General features: G+C 41.3%; 2 protein-coding genes across 4 annotated transcripts in view; both read right to left on the bottom strand.

The window, feature by feature from the left end:
* The window catches only part of FNIP1 (folliculin interacting protein 1), a 155,126-nt gene extending 152,878 nt beyond the window's left edge, over window positions 1–2,248 (bottom strand). For all 3 annotated transcript variants that reach the window (XM_033181332.1, XM_033181335.1, XM_033181334.1), the window contains exon 1: window positions 1,977–2,248. In XM_033181332.1, coding sequence (XP_033037223.1) covers window positions 1,977–2,068 — 92 coding nt within the window. In that variant the 5' untranslated portion in view covers window positions 2,069–2,248. The remainder of the gene's footprint in view (window positions 1–1,976) is intronic.
* Window positions 2,249–13,082: 10,834 nt separating this feature from the next.
* MEIKIN (meiotic kinetochore factor) overlaps window positions 13,083–17,458 on the bottom strand; it is a 146,723-nt gene continuing 142,347 nt past the window's right edge. The window contains exon 13 of the mRNA XM_033181324.1: window positions 13,083–13,238. Coding sequence (XP_033037215.1) covers window positions 13,216–13,238 — 23 coding nt within the window. The 3' untranslated portion in view covers window positions 13,083–13,215. The remainder of the gene's footprint in view (window positions 13,239–17,458) is intronic.

Below are 17,458 nucleotides of genomic sequence, written 5' to 3'. Positions count from 1 at the left end.
AAGTATCAGTGACTGCCCTGGGTGGGGAGGGATTAGGCTGCAACGGAGCATGAGGGAACTTTTTGGGTAATGAAAGTGTTCCAAAACTTCACAGGGGTGGGGGGTAGACAACTGTATACAATGTATGCTTAAAATCTATTATACTTTATTGTGTATAAATTATAGCTCAATGAAATAGCTTTTTAAAAACCCTGGGTTGATTAGATCTGTAAGTTATTAGCTATGTGACATTAACCAGAATGTTTTTTTCCTTCAGATATGCCTATTCTGTTTCATCAGTTTTCATTTCTCACAATCACACGTTTTATTTTTAAAGTGAGCGATTCTATAATGTACTGCAGTTATTGGGCTTACAGATAATTCTTACTTCCACTGGCAGAAATATATAGTTATCTGCACTGCTACTTGCTCTATCTCGTCAGATTGTTGTGGAACATCAAATAAGGTAACTAATGAGAAAGTTCTTTGGTAACTGTAAAATAGTATTACGTAACTATATAGCAGACTTTACATTTTTGAAAAACAGACGTGAAAATGTTTTTTCATATGAGCGACTTGAGACCCTTGTAAACCTAGGTACCCAAAGTCAATCTTTGCCCAGAAATAGAAAGCAGCTGTCTATTCAAATGCCACCTTTTAAATATCCTATCGAAACCTGTTTCCTACTGTCACTTGAGTTAGCAGATGGCTGAATGTAGTATTATCTAAGCTGCACTTTCTTTTTTTAAAGGAAAAACACTAAAGAAATGTTTAAAGAGAGACAGATGAGCATGACACATTTATTTTTCAGGGGAAAAGACAGATACGTAGAAAAATGTCTTCATTTCCATATGCATTTACTGAATGTTTCCTGATGAGACCTGCATTAGCAAGAGAGAGTGAACAATTTTAAGAATAACAAAATTTCTTAAACCAGTGTGGCACAATCATTTCAACTTTGCCTGTTCCAAAATTTGACAGATTCTTTCTTTTTTTGTTGTTTCTACTACTGTTGTACAACTGGGCTCTTTGCTATCCTACCAAGTTTGTGTGGTATTTGACATTTAGCCTAGTTATATTTGCAAGTTTCCACATTGCAATACTTACAAAGGCTGTTTGGACATAATCTCCTCAGGTGCAGTTTAACGACTAAATTTTACCTTGAATTCAGGTTTATATCAAATCTTACAATTCTGAAAAGTTACTCTGCCAGCAACAGGTACTACAACGAAAAATTAACAAAGCCTGTAACACCACAAAATGTTCTGCTAACATTTTCAATTTTTAAGACTCCTTTTCAGTAACAGTTCTAAAGAGAAAGAATCTATGGCCAATTCCAAGGCCAGATTTCATTTAATGTTGTCTTGCTTCAGTAGTAACTCTAAACTCAAGTTTCACATTTCTCCTTCGATAACATTAAGGTCGCTCGGTCCGGTTACTGCACACCTCCAATTTTAGCGTCCAAGAAACCTGAAAGAACGGCACCTTGCCTACTTGCTCCTCCAGCCTTCTCTCAACTCAGAAGCTTGGCCAAACGTGCCGCTCTCTCCACAACGCCAACGGAGCTGGAACGCAGCGCCCGGAGGACAACTGGTCACGGGGAGGAGGGGAGAACTTCGCGGCCCGGAGTACGGCAGCTGAGGTCCAATCCAGCCCGCGCCCAACTCTACTCGGTGCCAGGAAGGCGTGTGGACCCAAAGTCTCAGGCCGCGGTGCTAGGTCCGGAGGAGCAGAGTCGCGCGTGGCTGGGGGCAGGTAGTAAACAAACCGACGGGAGAAGGGGGAAGGGGCAACGGCGAGGCGGGTGGGGTAAGAGAATAGGACCTCGCTGCAACCCTTCAGCGCGAGCCCGCAGCCGGATCCACCCCACCGAGGACCAGATGCTGGTCTCCGCGCGGCGCTTCCGCTTGGGTCGGAACACCGAAGGCCCCAACACCCCTGGAGCCCGGAGTCCACAAGGCCATCGGCTCCACGACCCCCGCCCCACAGCGCCCTACCTGAACCCGCAATCCGGGTCCCGGGCGTCGCGGCCGGGCGCGCCCAGGCCGGTCCTCTTGCTGAAGAGCTTCTGGAACAGCGTAGGGGCCATGCTACCCACGGCCAGGCAGGGGTCGCTCCGCTGGGCGCTTGGTAGGCCCCTGCTTCTAGAGCCGCCCCGCCACCCCCATAGGCGCCTCAGTCATATGACAGAAATTAGTCACTTCAAACGGCCACGGCGCGCGGGGCGGGGCGCGATGCAAGGCCAGCACTCATTGGCTGGAGGTGGGCCGCATCACGTGGCGGCGCGCGGAGCAGGGGGCAAGGCGGGGGCGTGGGGCGGAGCTACCTCAATTAGGCTCGCTGGCGTTTCCCGTCACGTGGCAGCTCACGGGGCGGGGCGTGTGCCGAGAGGACAGGACTGGAAGGTGGCTAGGGATGTGTAGGGGGAGCAGGCTCAGTCTCGATCCTCCCCCGCGAGGCTGTCATCTACCATCAGAGGCTGCGCCAGGGTGGCGCGGGGACGATGCCAGGAGCCTTGGAGTGCAGAAGCCTTCGACTCCCCGCACCCACAGAGTAGGGAACCACGGTCCAACCGACTCTCCCTTGTCAGCCCCTTCTTAGCTTCTGCGGCTTCACACCTCCATTCCGCGCCGGGCAGAGTCTGGCGGCCCCTGGAGCACGGAAGGCGCACGAGCGTACCCTTGGGGCCTCGGCCAAGGCTGGACTTTGAGCCCAGGACCCCAGGCCCGCCCTTAGAAGGCCGCTCCGGCCCGCGAGAGGTCTGGGATCTGGACAGCGCGGGGGCTGGCTCACAGGGACTGGTGGAGGAACCTGCCGGGACCCCTGCCACAGCCATGGCTCCCCGCAAAGATGACCTCGGGCAGGGACTGCGGGCAGAGTTTGTACTAGTGCCTCGAACCCTGACATCAGGAATTTGTCTCGTGGAAGAGCTAGCGATTGGAGGCTCGGGAGTTAGGCTGTTTCCTTGGTAACCAACAAAATCAGGTGAAACCAACGAAGTCAGGAAGCCTAAAGACATGTATGTACAGATTATCTAAACTTTTACGCTAATTATTTAGATTTTTAATAAATCTATCTTAATGGTTAGGTGTGAAGAAGGGAGGAACTGTGGAATTTTAACCAAGTTACAGGGAAGAAACGCTTTCTAAAAAAAGAAAGACGTTGCTCACATGTGACCTCACAGTCTTATTTAACCCATGGAACCAAAATATACCAGAGTTTGGAGCAAACTAATCTTATAAATTTTCAGCACTCCCATCCATTCACTCACTCCCTCTCCAGGATAACGGAGCTTGTACAATGGGATGCAATCCTCAGAGAAATGTAGGAAATAACTTGTATATGGTTGGAAGGCTGGATAAAAATACTTTGGGCAGGCGTGGTAGCTCACGTCTGTAATCCCAACACTGCAAGGCGGAGGCAGGCAGATCGCTTGAGCTCAGTAGTTCCAGACCAGCTTGGTCAACAGTAAGACCCTATCTCTACAAAAAAAATTTTTTAATTAGCCAGGTGTGGCCGGGCGCTGTGGCTCACGCCTGTAATCCCAGCACTTTGGGAGGCCATGGCGCGTGGATCACCTGAGGTCAGGAGTTCCCAACCAGCCTGACCAACATGGTGAAACCCCATCTCCAAAAAATTAGCCGGTGTGGTGGCGCATGCCTGTAATCCCAACTACTTGGGAGGCTGGGGCAGGAGAATTGCTTGAACCCAGTAGGCAGAGGTTGCAGTGAGCCAAGATTGTGCCATTGCACTCCAACCTGGGCAATAAGAGCGAAACACTGTCTCAAAAAAAAATAGCAAACAAAAATTAGCCAGGTGTGGTCACAGCAGACACCTGTGGTACCAGCTACTTGGGTGGCTGAGGTGGGAGGGTATCTTGAGTGTGGGAAGTCAATGCTGCAGTGAATGCCACTTGCACTTCAGCCTGGCAACAGAGGGGGGCCTTATCTCAAAAAACAAAAAAATACTTTTTGAGAATTTCATTTAATTAGGTATACAAATCAAATTTTATTTTCTTTAAGTGGCTACCAATTCCCACTGATTTTCAGCTAGAGTTTATGCTCTAAATAAGGGTCTGAAGATATTTAGAAAAGAAAATGTAATAGTCAGAATTTATATCTCTTTGAGAATTTGTCAACAACCAAAATACTGAGTTTTAATGTTCCAAGACTTTTTTAAAGCACTATTTATTGATGACTAAGATATTGACATATTCATTCCACAATCATTTACATTCTAGGCAGTGGGGATCTAAAGTAAAAAAGAGCTAGATTTCTAGGTGAGGAGACAGTAAATAAGTATTTAAAGTTATTTCAGGTAGTGACTACTGTTGTGAAGTTGGTAAGAACTAAGCAATGAAATGAGGGTGTCAGCAAAGTCTGAGGAGGTAACATTTGAGGTGCTTAGGTTGAAAATCATTCAGTTTCTCTGTATATTACCCAAGGTCCAGAAGCTACTGGGCAATACAGGATCAAAACAGCAGTACTATTTCACCTAGACATTTCAGATAATCCTCTGGCATCAAATGCTGAAAGATTTCTAACAGAGTAAAATAAGCTGTGTATATTTTTCTCACAAAACATTTGAATGTAGAATGAAATTTTTGTAAAAAAAAAAGTCAATGCAATTTTTAAAAAATAAACAGAAGTGTAGATCCTATCTGTCAATTAATGGTGCAATCATTTGGGGAAGTTTTGTTTTTACACTAGTTAAACTAAATGAGTACAAGTGGAAACAGGCTAAAGTCTGTCTATAAAGGACCAAAGACACTAAGGACTAATGGCTGTCCATGACTGGCACAGAAAAGAGTAGTTCCAGGTCCCCTCAGAAGGAACTTTCCAAATACAATAACCTTGTGTGCTTTCGTCGTGGGAAAAAATTGCTTCATGGGTAATTATAGATATTAATAGTAAGGAAAAAGAATATAACTGCTTGCATAAGAGACACTTTCAGTATTATCTAACCATGTAATGGTTTTATTTGTATAGTCTTATTTAGTCTTATACTTGAAAGGTACAGAAAAAAACTAGATTTATTTCCTATCATTCATCACAGAATCAGAGTGCTGAAATGATACAAGTTTGTAATAAAAGAGGACACAACTATACATAATTATTCAGATTAAATTTTAAATATTTCAATTTTAGTATCAGTGAATATTATCTTTTATTTTTCCTTTTACTTAGTACTACGTCCTATCACAGAGAAGCTGAGATGTCTTACAGGCAGCCTTTGTAAGTTTAACAAGTCAGCAAAGAGGAAATGTGAGAAAGAAAATAATTATCTACTCATTCATGCTATGTTATATCAATGTGGAACTACTGGGTTACAAAGATTAGACATAAAGCCTACATCTCATTCAGGGGTAGAAGATTCAGTCTCCCTGCTTCAAATATTCGCCTCCTAATAGCATAAAAGACAGGCATTCTTTACTATAGGCATTTGCTGGTTACTACATATAGGAAAAGGTGGCAATAAAACTAAAATCTTCCTCAACCACCATGTTAATAAGAATAGTCTCAATTATGCTGAATTATCATGAAACAAATTATAATTTCATTGATAACATCTCAGAACAAGACATTCAAAATCAAGATGATGAAGTAGACCTGCCTGAAAAACATTTAGATGGGCTCAAGTTACCCCGCTTTTAAAAACTGTTAAACCAGCTGACCATTTATTGCTATATAATAAGGAAATGGCAGCATTCTGAAGCACCAGAAAACATAAACAGTTATTTATTCAACAAACATTTCTTGAGTCCCTCCAACATCTCAGACTCTACTCTAGGCACTGGGAGTATGGTATTGAACAAGGGAGTCCTTATTCTTAGAAATTTTGTTTTTTTTGTGGGAAGAGACAAAATAAACAAGATGTTTGCAAGTTGTGCTAGGAGCCAGGAAAGAAAGCATGGATAGCAAGCAACTGATGGAGACCAAATTTAGATAGGGTGGTCAGGGAAGGCCTATCCAAAGATGTGTGATTTTATCTAAGATGTAAAGAATGAAAAGGAACCAGCCATAGGAAGAAGGTGGTGAAGAATATTCTGGCAAACAGAAGAAAAAGTACAAAGGCTCTAAGAGAAATGGTTTTGGCCTGTTTGAAGAGGAGAAAGGAGGTCAGAAGAACTAAAATATACTCTGAGAATGGGAGAATGGTTTGAAATGGTTAGAAAGGTAGGAGGGGCCAGATTACGTAGGACCTTGTAAATTATGGAAAGGAGGTTAGACTGAGTGTGATGGGAGCTATCAGAGGAGTTTGAAACAGGAGAGGGACATGACACAATTTATGATTCTACTGCGGCTGTTCTGTGGAGAAGGAATTTTAAAAGAGGAAGAATGGAACCAGAGAAATGAAATACGCGACTACCTGTATTTTAGGAGAGAATTGATGGTGGCGAGCAAGTTATTTTGGAGATACACACTTCTGTTAGGAATGAAGAAAATAAAAATATGACTCCTAGGTTTCTGCTGTGAGCAACTAAGTGGAAGTTACTTCCTGATTAAAAGACCAGGGAACACATGGATTTTAAGAGGAAAACCAAGCATGTTAAGTTTGGATGTATTAAGTTTGAATTGCCTATTAGACATCCACATGGAGATATTGAGTAGAATATATGGGAAGAAGCTAGGATTAGTGAGAGAAATTTGGGAGGTGTCAGCTTCTAGACAAAATTGATATTTATGTATGTATGTATGTATGTATGTTTGAGAAAGAGTCTCACTCTGTCTCCCAGGCTGGAGTACAGTGGCACAATCTCAGCTCACTGCAAACTCTGCCTCCCAGGTTCACGCCATTCTCCTGCCTCAGCCTCACAAGTAGCTGGGACTACAGGTGCCCGCCACCACACCCGGCTAATTTTTTTTTTTTTTGTATTTTTAGTAAAGATGGGGTTTCACTGTGTTAGCCAGGATGGTCTCCATCTCCTGACCTTGTGATCTTCCCACCTCAGCCTCCGAAAGTGCTGGGATTACAGGCGTGAGCCACCATGCCCTGTTGCAGGAAGTCCAGGACCCTGAATGGAGAGACCGGCTGAAACCATAGCAGAAGAACATAATTGTGAAGATTTCATGGACATTTATTAGTTCCCCAAATTAATACTTTTATAATTTCTTACACCTGTCTTTACTGCAATCTCTGAACATAAATTGTGAAGATTTCATGGACACTTATCACTTCCCCAGTCAATACCCTTGTGATTTCCTATGCCTATCTTTAATCTCTTAATCCTGTCATCTGTGTAAACTGAGGTGGATGTATGTCACCTCAGGACCCTGTGATGATTGCGTTAACTGCACAAATTGTTTGTAGAGCATGTGTGTTTGAACAATATGAAATCTGGGCACCTTGATAAAAGAACAGGATAACAGCAATGTTCAGGGAACAAGGGAGATAACTTTAAACTCTGACTGCCGGTGAGCCGGGCAGAACAAAGCCATATTTCTCTTCTTTCAAAAGCAAATAGGAGAAATATCGCTGAATTCTTTTTCTCAGCAAGGAACATCCCTGAAAAGAGAATGCATCCCTGAGAGTAGGCCTCTAAAATGGCCGCTTTGGGGATGGCTGTCTTTTGTGGTCGAAGACAAAGGGCTGAAATAAGCCCCCGTCTCCTGGTCTCCCATAGTGCTCCCAGGCTTATTAGGATGAGGAAATTCCCACCTGATAAATTTTGGTCAGACCAGTTGTCTGCTCTCAAACCCTGTCTCCTGATAAGATGTAACAATGACAATGCATGCCTGAAACTTCATTAACAATTTTAATTTCACCCCGTCCTGTGATCTCGCCCTGCCTCCATCTGCTTTGTGATATTTTATTACCTTGTGAAGCATGTGATCTCTGTGACCCACACCCTATTCATACACTCCCTCCCCTTTTGAAAATCGCTAATAACTTGCTGGTTTGACAGCTCAGGAAGCATCACAGAACCTGCTGACATGTGATGTCTCCCCCGGACACCCAACTTTAAAATTTCTCTCTTTTGTACTCTTTCCCTTTGTTTCTCAGATCAGCCGACACTTAGGGAAATAGAAAAGAACCCATGTTGAAATCGGGGTGGGGTTCACCCAATAGCGCCCAGCTGACAGAATTTAAAATAATGGAATGGATGACTTTACATGAAGGGAGTGTGTATATAAAGAAGAGCGTTCAGAACTAAGACCCAAAGAGGATAACAATTACAGGTCTGGAAGAGAAAGATCCAACATAGAAGAATGAGAAGGAGCAGCAGTAAGACAAGAGAAGAAAACATCTCTAAAAAGAGAAATGAGTCAACTGTGTTGAATGGTGCTGAAAATTCAAGTGTTCTTTAGATTTGTCAATATGGATATCCTGACAAGAACAGTTTCAGTGGAGTGAGTGAAAGCCTGAACCAGGTTCCAAAAGATAAAGGGGGCAAAAAGGAAGTGGTAAAGCAAATGCAGACAACTCCTCTTTTTTGCTCAGATGGGGAGCAGAGAGGAGATGGAAAGGGACAACTGGTTTTCTTTTAAGATAGAAGATATTAGAGAACTGTGTATACAACAGAAACAACCTAATAGGGATGGTGAAAATAAGCACCTACTATGTTCCAAGTGCTAGGAATACAATAGGAACAAGATGGATACAGGCCCTGCCCTTAAGAAACTAAATAATGAAAAAGCTATTACAGATTGTGATAAGTTATTTTAGGGAATCAAACTTTTCCTTCAAATATAAATTGGCTTGAAATCCTCATCTTGAATTATATTTTAAGTGCACAAAACTGACAAAAATTATTTCAACAAATATTTTTCAAACATTTAATATGCTTAATATGTGTCTGTGCTAGAATCCAGCAATACAATAAAGAACAAGACATAGTTTCTGTGTTCAAGGACTTTACAGTCTAGGGAGAAAAAACAATTGACAGGTTGGGTGTGGTGGCTCACGCCTGTAATCCCAACACTTTGGGTGGTCAAGGCAGGCGGATCACTTGAGGTCAGGAGTTCAAGATGTGCCTGGCCAATATGGCAAAACCCTTGTCTGTACTAAAAATAGAAAAATTAGCCTGGCATGATGGTGCATAGCTCGTACTACGCATGAGGTTGAGGCAAGAGAATCGCTTGAACCCAGGAGGCAGAGCTTGCAGTGAGCCTATATCGTGCCACTGCGCTCCAGCCTGGGTGACAAAGAGCAAGGCTGTGTCACAAAAAAAAAAAATAAGAATAAAAAATTGGCAGGCAATTATAGTACATTTTGATAAATGCTATGATGTGGGAAACTCTAGATTTTGATTGAGTCCATTAGTCAGGATGTTCTACATTGCACATGATAGAAAACCCAAACAAAACTAACATAAGCAAAGAATGAAATTGATTAGCTCTCATAACTGGATGTAGTGCAGATGAACAGTTCAGGCACAGCTTTATCCAAAGACTGCATCAATGGTACTGAGAATTCAATTTCTTTTTCCCCTCTCTAATTTTTCTGTGCAGACTCTATTCCCAGGCAGTGTTGCCAATTGTGGACATAAGCCGGCTGCCAGCAGCTTCCAGGATATATCCTTTCAGACAAAAGTCCAAGAAAAAAAGAAAAGTCTGTCCCAGCATTCCAAGAAAAAAAAGCTCTGATATTTAATCCCAATAGGATCAGTTTAGGCCTTGGACCCATCACTGAAGCAATTACTGTGCCAGAGTTGAGAGGGCTAACGTGAATTGGCTTATGCCATGAAAGGCCTACCCCTGGAACTATGGGTGGGATCAATCCAACCTAAACCATATGGCTTAGAAATGTAAAATCCACTTAGGATAAAGTTAGAAGGAAAATGGATAGATGCAGGGGAAGTCACGACACATATCCACTACCAATATCCATAACAGAGACAAAAACTTGGGATCAGCTGCACAGACATGGTAACTAAAGCCATGAGTATAAGAGATCACCCAGTGCAAGTGTTGCATGAGAAGACCCAGGACAGACCCCCAGGAAACACCAAAACTTAAAGATTGGGCAGAAAAAAAGGAGTCTTTGTAAGAAATGGAAGAGTGAGCTAGAGATGAGATGAGGGCCTGGAGGCTTTCACAAAATGTTTCAGAGAAGTCATTCTTTTCTAGAGGCTTTTAGGAAGAAAGTACTAGTCTATATAACATCATTAGCTGGAAGAAGTTGGGTAGGATCAGAACTGAAAAATACCCCTTAGATTAGCATCAAGGAGGTTGCTGGGAGCCTTAAGGGGAACAATGTCAGTGGAGAAACAAAGCTAAGGCCAAATTATGTGTGTTTGGGTATGTTTAGGAAGGGTAAAAGGTGAGGGGTCTGTGACAACGTAGAAAGCACGCTCTTTAAGAAACATGAATGCAAATGGATGAAGAATGATGGGTTAGCTAGAAGAACATATGGAGTCAAGGTAAGATTTAACATGTAAGATGATGAAACAGTTTAAAATTCAGGTTAGAAAATAAGAGTAGAGCAGTAGAGGTTGAAGATAACTTTTATCTGGAAAATTTGGGCATCACACCCTTTATATAAACACATATGCTACATATACAACATAAAAGGCTATTCATAACTGAACAAACCATGATGAATGACATCTTGGAGAGGTGGGAAAAAATACCATTCTAGTTAAAAATTTAAGAATAGAAATGACATCAACTTTCATGTACTTTTTTTTTTTTTTTGAGATAGGGTGTCACTCTGTCACCCAGGCAGGAGTGCAGTGACATGACCATGGCTCACTGCAACCCTGCCTCCCAGGCTCAAGCAATTCTCCCACCTCAGACTCCTGAGTGGCTAAGACTACAGGCAAGCACCACCATTCCCAGCTAATGTTTGTACTTTTCTTGTAGAGATGGAGTCTCCCTACATTGCCCAGCCTGGTCTCAAACTCCTGGGCTCAAGTGATCTGCTTGTTTCAGCCTCCCAAAGTGCTGGGATTATAGGCATGAGTCACTGTACCTGGCTCTTTCACACACTTTTAACTGAACTTTTGGGGTACTTATGACCTGAGATTTGTTTTTAATGAGATAAAATTTTAAGATACAATTTTAAATGCTCAAAAATAAAGTTTAGTTACATGCTGAAGTAAAAAGGGTTGTTTCATTAACCTTTTTTAGATCGCAGCCTACACTGAAAATAGATGAAAACTATGAACCATGAACCCCTCACCCCATATTCTTTTTTCATATTCTTCCAGGGAGATTCACTGAAAGACCTCTGAGGCCTGGAACAGATATAAGACTAAGCACACAACCTTTTCCAAGGACTTGCCAATAGGATTCTTCTTTGGATTTCTCATGTGACCAGCCAGCAGGCTTCTTCTGCTTTCCTTTTTTTTTTTCTGAGACAGAGTCTCACTCTGTCACCCAGGCTGGAGTGCACTGGAGCGGTCTTGGCTCACTGCCAGCTCTGCCTCCCAGGTTCTCCTGCCTCAGCCTCCGGAGTAGCTGGGACTACAGGCGCCCACCAACACACCCAACTAATTTTCTGTATTTTTAGTAGAGACGGGTTTTCACCATGTTAGCCAGGATGGTCTCGATCTCCTGACCTCGTGATCCACCTGCCTCGGCCTCCCAAAGTGCTGGGATTACAGGTGTGAGCCACCGCACCCAGCCTTTCCTTGCTCTTAATCATAATTGAAGTTGTTATATCCTCCACTCCTAAGCCTTGAATGCCAATGCCAATTCCAATTCCTTCCTCCCTCCGACCTTTCCTTGTGCTCTAATCTATAAAACAAAAATATTGAATGTGCCTTTTCTGGGGAGAAGAAAAAAAATATTATACTCAAATACTCCTGCCCCATATCTTGGTTCTATCACTTCCTAAATTACATATCCCTGGCCAAACATTTACCTCTCAGAGCTACCTATATTTTCTTCATCAGCAATGTGAAACTATCAAATGTTTATTTCTTCCAACCCCACCAGGCCCAATCCATGAATCAAGTATTATTCTTTCTCACAGGAACCTACCACCTGATTAGAAACTAGCAAATAATTCATTCTCATTCTCTCTCATCCTACTTGATATATAAACTGCTTGAAGGCAGAGAAGAGGGCTTCTATTTCCTTACTTCCCCACTGTTTATCACATTTCTTCTTTTAAAACCACCACAAGAGTTGCTGACTTCGTTGAGTGTTAATTTAGAACACAGGGCTAAATTTTATGCTAGCCTCCATCGTTAACGTTTTCATCTATGTTTCTTCACAACTTTTCCATATTTCATCTTCAGGTGAAATCACAAAATCACAAATAGCTTTGTTAGTGGCTTAAAGCCTTGTCAAATCATTATAAGAGTATCTTCATAGGAATGCCTTGTTAAAAATGAATACTATACAGATTATTTAACTGCAAAATAACTCATAGATGTTACAATCTTTCTTAATCCTGAAGTTTTCAAAATTTGACTCTTATGAATGTATAATATTAGTAAAGCCCTTTAGCATCAAGGACTAATCAAGTTAAAATCTCTCCAAGTTATACAACTGGACTCTGTTCACTGTACAGGATTATTGCTTTTTAAGAAGGGAATTGTTGAGATACTGTAAGTTATATTACCAAATTTTAAAAAATCCTACAGATAGTATTAGCTAAAGAAGGTTTTTGTTGGGATACGGTAATGTATTAAACAGTGTAGGACTGATTATACATATTATACATTCCCTACTTCAGCAAACCTTGAGTATAGAGTTTCTTTCAGTCAGACCTGAAATTAGGTCTCTCACTCATGTGGTTTCAATTAAGTTCTGTTAAAAATAGCTTGTAATATAAGCATTTTCATTTTTAGTACTTCAATAACTTCACTACTTTTTTGTTTTGTTTTTTGTTTTTGTTTTTCTCTACATTGCTTGAGAAACATTTACTACTTTTAATCGTACTAGCGATAAACTTTGAAGGAAAAAAAAACAAAGGAAGTTACATTGTACCCTGGCATTGTCTTTTTTTTTTTTTTTCCTTCTCAGACCTCTCAGGGATGAAGGTTCTTTATGAATAGCTCAAACCATCTATTTTAGTGTACAGTCTTCTAATACCAATGATTTGGTTCTTTATCTTGTAATATAAATACATATATTTAAGAAGCATATTGAATAATTATTTTTTAACTGATTAAAAGTAAATGACAAGAACCTCAGTAGAATTTCAACACAGAGATATATCACAAATAACTGGAGAATTTTTTATTATTAATTTCATATAATTTCAGGCAGACATTCTGCTTTATAGACTTTGACTTCACATTCCTGTCTTCAAAGTAGTGAAAATTCAGCCACAGCTGTTTTTTCATGCCATTTTTATTATGATATCTGGAGAAAAAAATATAACAATAGATTACTTTGTACACAAGCAGGTGTCCAATACTTATTAATAACCAGTCTGCAGGGGAGAGAGCACTTGACACCCAGGTCACTCTAGTTTCAGCCCATCAAGCCTTAGGAAACAAATCCAGAGGCCACTAAAAAAAAAAAGGAAAATTTGGCACATCCCTCATCCCTTCTAGGGCATGCTGAGGACATGTTCTCTTTGGAGAAGCAAGGAAATCTGCTCAACAACATTCTGGTTGAAAGCCCAGCAAAAATTGCTGTCAGTGGCCATCACAGGGCCTTCAACCCCAGCTTTGTAACCTGGAGCACTTGATCCAGTTGTTCTTTTCATCCCTGTCCTCAGCCACCACCGAGGAAGAAGCCTCTCATATTCTCTTGCCCACCCTTCCTTTGCATTTTCCTACCCTTTATTTCAGTTGAACCCAGGTTCCATCCTGAAGACAGGACTGCTTCTGGTGCCTTTGCCCCCACATCTTATGCCAAGAGACCCAGAGTGGAACCAGCTTTACCTAGTTAACATTGCCACTTTCATACTATGATATACCTCATCTCTGGCCAAATCAGCCTATATCAATGGCTCTGAAATTCTGTTGCATCTAAAACTATCTAGGATTTTAAAATCCTGATATCTAGGCCATCTTCCATACCAATTAGATCAGGGACCCAAATATCAGACAACCAGGAAGGTATGATGTGCAACTAAGTTGAGAAGTTGAGAACCAGACACCTGTATCTTTGCTATTCAAAGTGGGGTCCATGGACCAGTTACGTCAGCATCACCTAAAAGGTTGTGAGAAATGTAGAATCAGCAGTCCCATTCTAAATGTACTGAATCAAAGTCTCCATTTGAACGAGATCCTCAAGCAATTCACAAGTACATTGAAGTCTGGGAAGTGCTGGCTATACTATACTACTCTTTACTACTCCCTGTTTACTGACCTCAGACACTGCTCACTCATTGAAGACTTTGGAAATGGTTCACAGTCATCCTCTCCACATGAACTTCTGAGTAACTTCCCAAGTGGGTAATCAGCCCACCCAACTATCTTGTCTCACCTACCCTTCAACTTCTCAGTCTTCAAATACACATCCAAGGCCATGACCTATATTTTCCCTTGCCATCACCTACAGTGCATCATTTCAGACACTTCACAATACTACAGACCCAAAAGTCATCTCTAACTACTATTCTTTCTTACTACCCTGCACCACTACCTATGTTAGTCACTAAGTCTTGTCAGTTATACCAATAAAAAATTTCTAGTTTAGACTGGTTCTCCTAAATCCTACAGAAATCCTAAATCAGATGCCTGAGGCGATGACCTGGGAATCTGCATTATTTATAAGTTCCTCTTGTGGTGTGAGCACCACATTTTGAGATACACTAGCTCAGATACTTGTTTTTCAACTTTGCTCACTGGAACTTTTGCAAAACTCCCACTTGGCCTTTTTGTTTTTAGGGTCATTTATTCTCAAATCACCCCTATACTTCCTGTGAGAATGAGCAAATAAAAAGTAAATTTGGGCCAGGTGTGGTGGCTCATGCTTGGAATCCCAGCACTCTGGGAGGCCAAGGTGAGCAGATTGCTTGAGCCCAGGAGTACGAGATCAGCCTGGGCATCATGGTGAAACCCAGTCTCTACAAAATACATAAAAATTAGGAAGGCATGGTAGCAACTGCCTGTAGTCCCAGCTACTTGGCAGAATCACTGGAGCCTGGAGGGTCGAGGCTGCAGTGAGCTGCGATCACACCACTGTACTCCAGCATGGGTGAGAGAGCAAGACTCTGTCTCAAACAAACAAACAAACAAAAACACATATATGCCTCCATTGGGCTTGTTTTACATATCTGACTTCCTCTATGAGACTATAAACTTTATAAAGACAACTATGTCTTTATATCAGTATCACCAGTAATTATTTCTAGCATATGACATCCAGACTCAACAAATGTTTGCGAATGAGTGAACAAAATAACTGGAGAACTTCATCTTTTCATTCTATAACCACATGACACTAAAACAAGAGACTTAAAAGGCCTCCAGGATGTTGAACTAGTTTGATTTCTTTATCCCCAAGGCACTGGCTGGCATACTTCATCTCTGTATTTTCACTAGAACAATGGTTCTGTGTCAAAGACTATACACACTTACCTGACATGTGCTTTACATGAGGTGGCATAACCAAGTTTACCAACAATGACACTAACCAGTCAGCATATTTTAGGCTTTCTGCAATTTGATAAAAACCAAAGAACAGGCTGGGTGCAGTGGCTCATGCCTGTAATCCCAGCACTTTGGGAGGCCGAGGCAGGTAGATCATGATGTCAGGAGATCAAGACATTCCTGGCCAACACGGTGAAACCCTGTCTCTACTACAAATACAAAAATTAGCTGGACGTGATGGTACGTGCCTGTAATCCCAGCTACTCGGGAGGCTGAGGCAGGAGAATCGCTTGAACCAGGGAGTCGGAGGTTGCAGTGAGCTGCCACTGCACTCCAGCCTGGCAACAGAATGAGACTCCGTCTCAAAAAACAAACAAAAAAAAAAACAAAACAAAAAAAAAACAAATACAACCAAAGAACAGTTTTCAAAAGGGAGATGAAGAAGGCTAAACTTGAGAAATTAACCTAACCTATAGAAACAAATTATTATATAATGAGTGACTATTATATGTCACACTCTTTACAAAGATTATCTTAGTCCTCACAACAATTCTTTGAGGTAAGAACTACTATTTTACCAAGATAGGAGGCTAAAATTCAGAAAGTTTAAGGAATTTGCTTATGTAATCGTTAGAATTTGAACTTAGGGATGTCCTATTCTTAAGTGATTTCCACTACCATCTTTCAGATACTCGAATTAATATGTTTCCACTTCATTTGTCATATATCTGTATGAATCTTCTGCCTGCTATTATCTAGAAAATCAAACTTCTCACTAAAGATAACATATGCATCCAGTTAAAGGCTGTGATTCTACAGTACTAGCCTGAGAGATTAATTCATAACACATAATTTATCGTCTCTTCTAGAGCTCAAAATAAAATAAAAAAATTTTTTTAATTTACTATAAGGATAGCTACAGGTTTTGTCTGATTAACCAAAAGGTATTATTAGACTTCTCTAACACCTCAAAGTTAAAAGTGTCCTCTCGGGTTCCTACAGTGTCTTGTTCTAGTTCTGATTCTACAAGTAATAAGCTCTATGAACTTGGGCAAGTCACTTAACCTGGCCACGTCATTTTTGTTATATGTAAAATGAGTAAAATAAACTAATGAAATGGTTCTCAAATGCTTGTGCTTACTGGAATCACTTTCAAAATGCAGGTTCCTGTGCCATCTCTAGAGACTGTAGTTTACCAGGTCTGTAGTTATTCTGGTGGAGGTGGTCAGAAAGACCACGCTTTGAGAAACCTTAGACTAGATGTTTTCTACAGCCTCCTTTATCTGGCTGTCACTATTCCAACGACTTACCCACACCACCTCCTCTATCACATCTCTTTGGTTCACTTTCACCATTGTTTTTTCTTTAATCAGCATAGTGCCAGTTATTAATGAACAAAAAGCATACTGATCACAGTCCTAGACTGAAATTCAAAGGAATTTCACCCCGTAGTCCTGAATAGATTACTGCCAAAATAGCTAAAACTTTAAATGCCAGTACTAAAAATAGGCTGCTGCATGTTTAAAATAACATGATCACTAGTTAGCTTGGCGCTTTGCTATTTTTGCTAAAGGAGAGAGACAAGTGGCCAGAGGTTGAAAGGGAAACAGGAAGCAGCTGTTATGATGAGAGTCTTGAAAGAGGCCAGGAGATGGCACCATTAGTTCATTACTTCAACATTAATGGGGAGGGGAAGTGAGGGCAGTTATCTCTGTAAATTAAACTGAAAAACTTCAGTCTGAACACTCAAAAGAACCTCCCAGACACACTTTGGTTCTGATTTGTTGCATACTTAAGTCCAGAATTTTGACAATATCTAATGTCAGAAACTAATATGACAGGCCAAAAAGATCAAATTAAAAGTGTTTTTAGTGTTATTTGTAAACTTTTTCTTTTCTTTGTTTTTATTTTTGAGACGGAGTCTCACTCTGTCGCCCAGGCTGGTATGCAGTGCTGCGATCTCGGCTCACTGCAACCTCTGCCTCCCAGCACCCGCCACAACACCCAGCCAATTTTTGTATTTTCAGTACAGACAGG

Source organism: Trachypithecus francoisi, unplaced genomic scaffold, assembly GCF_009764315.1.
Source record: "Trachypithecus francoisi isolate TF-2019V2 unplaced genomic scaffold, Tfra_2.0 Lachesis_group2, whole genome shotgun sequence".
Lineage (NCBI taxonomy): Eukaryota > Metazoa > Chordata > Mammalia > Primates > Cercopithecidae > Trachypithecus > Trachypithecus francoisi.
This window is presented reverse-complemented; position numbering and strand designations above follow the sequence as displayed.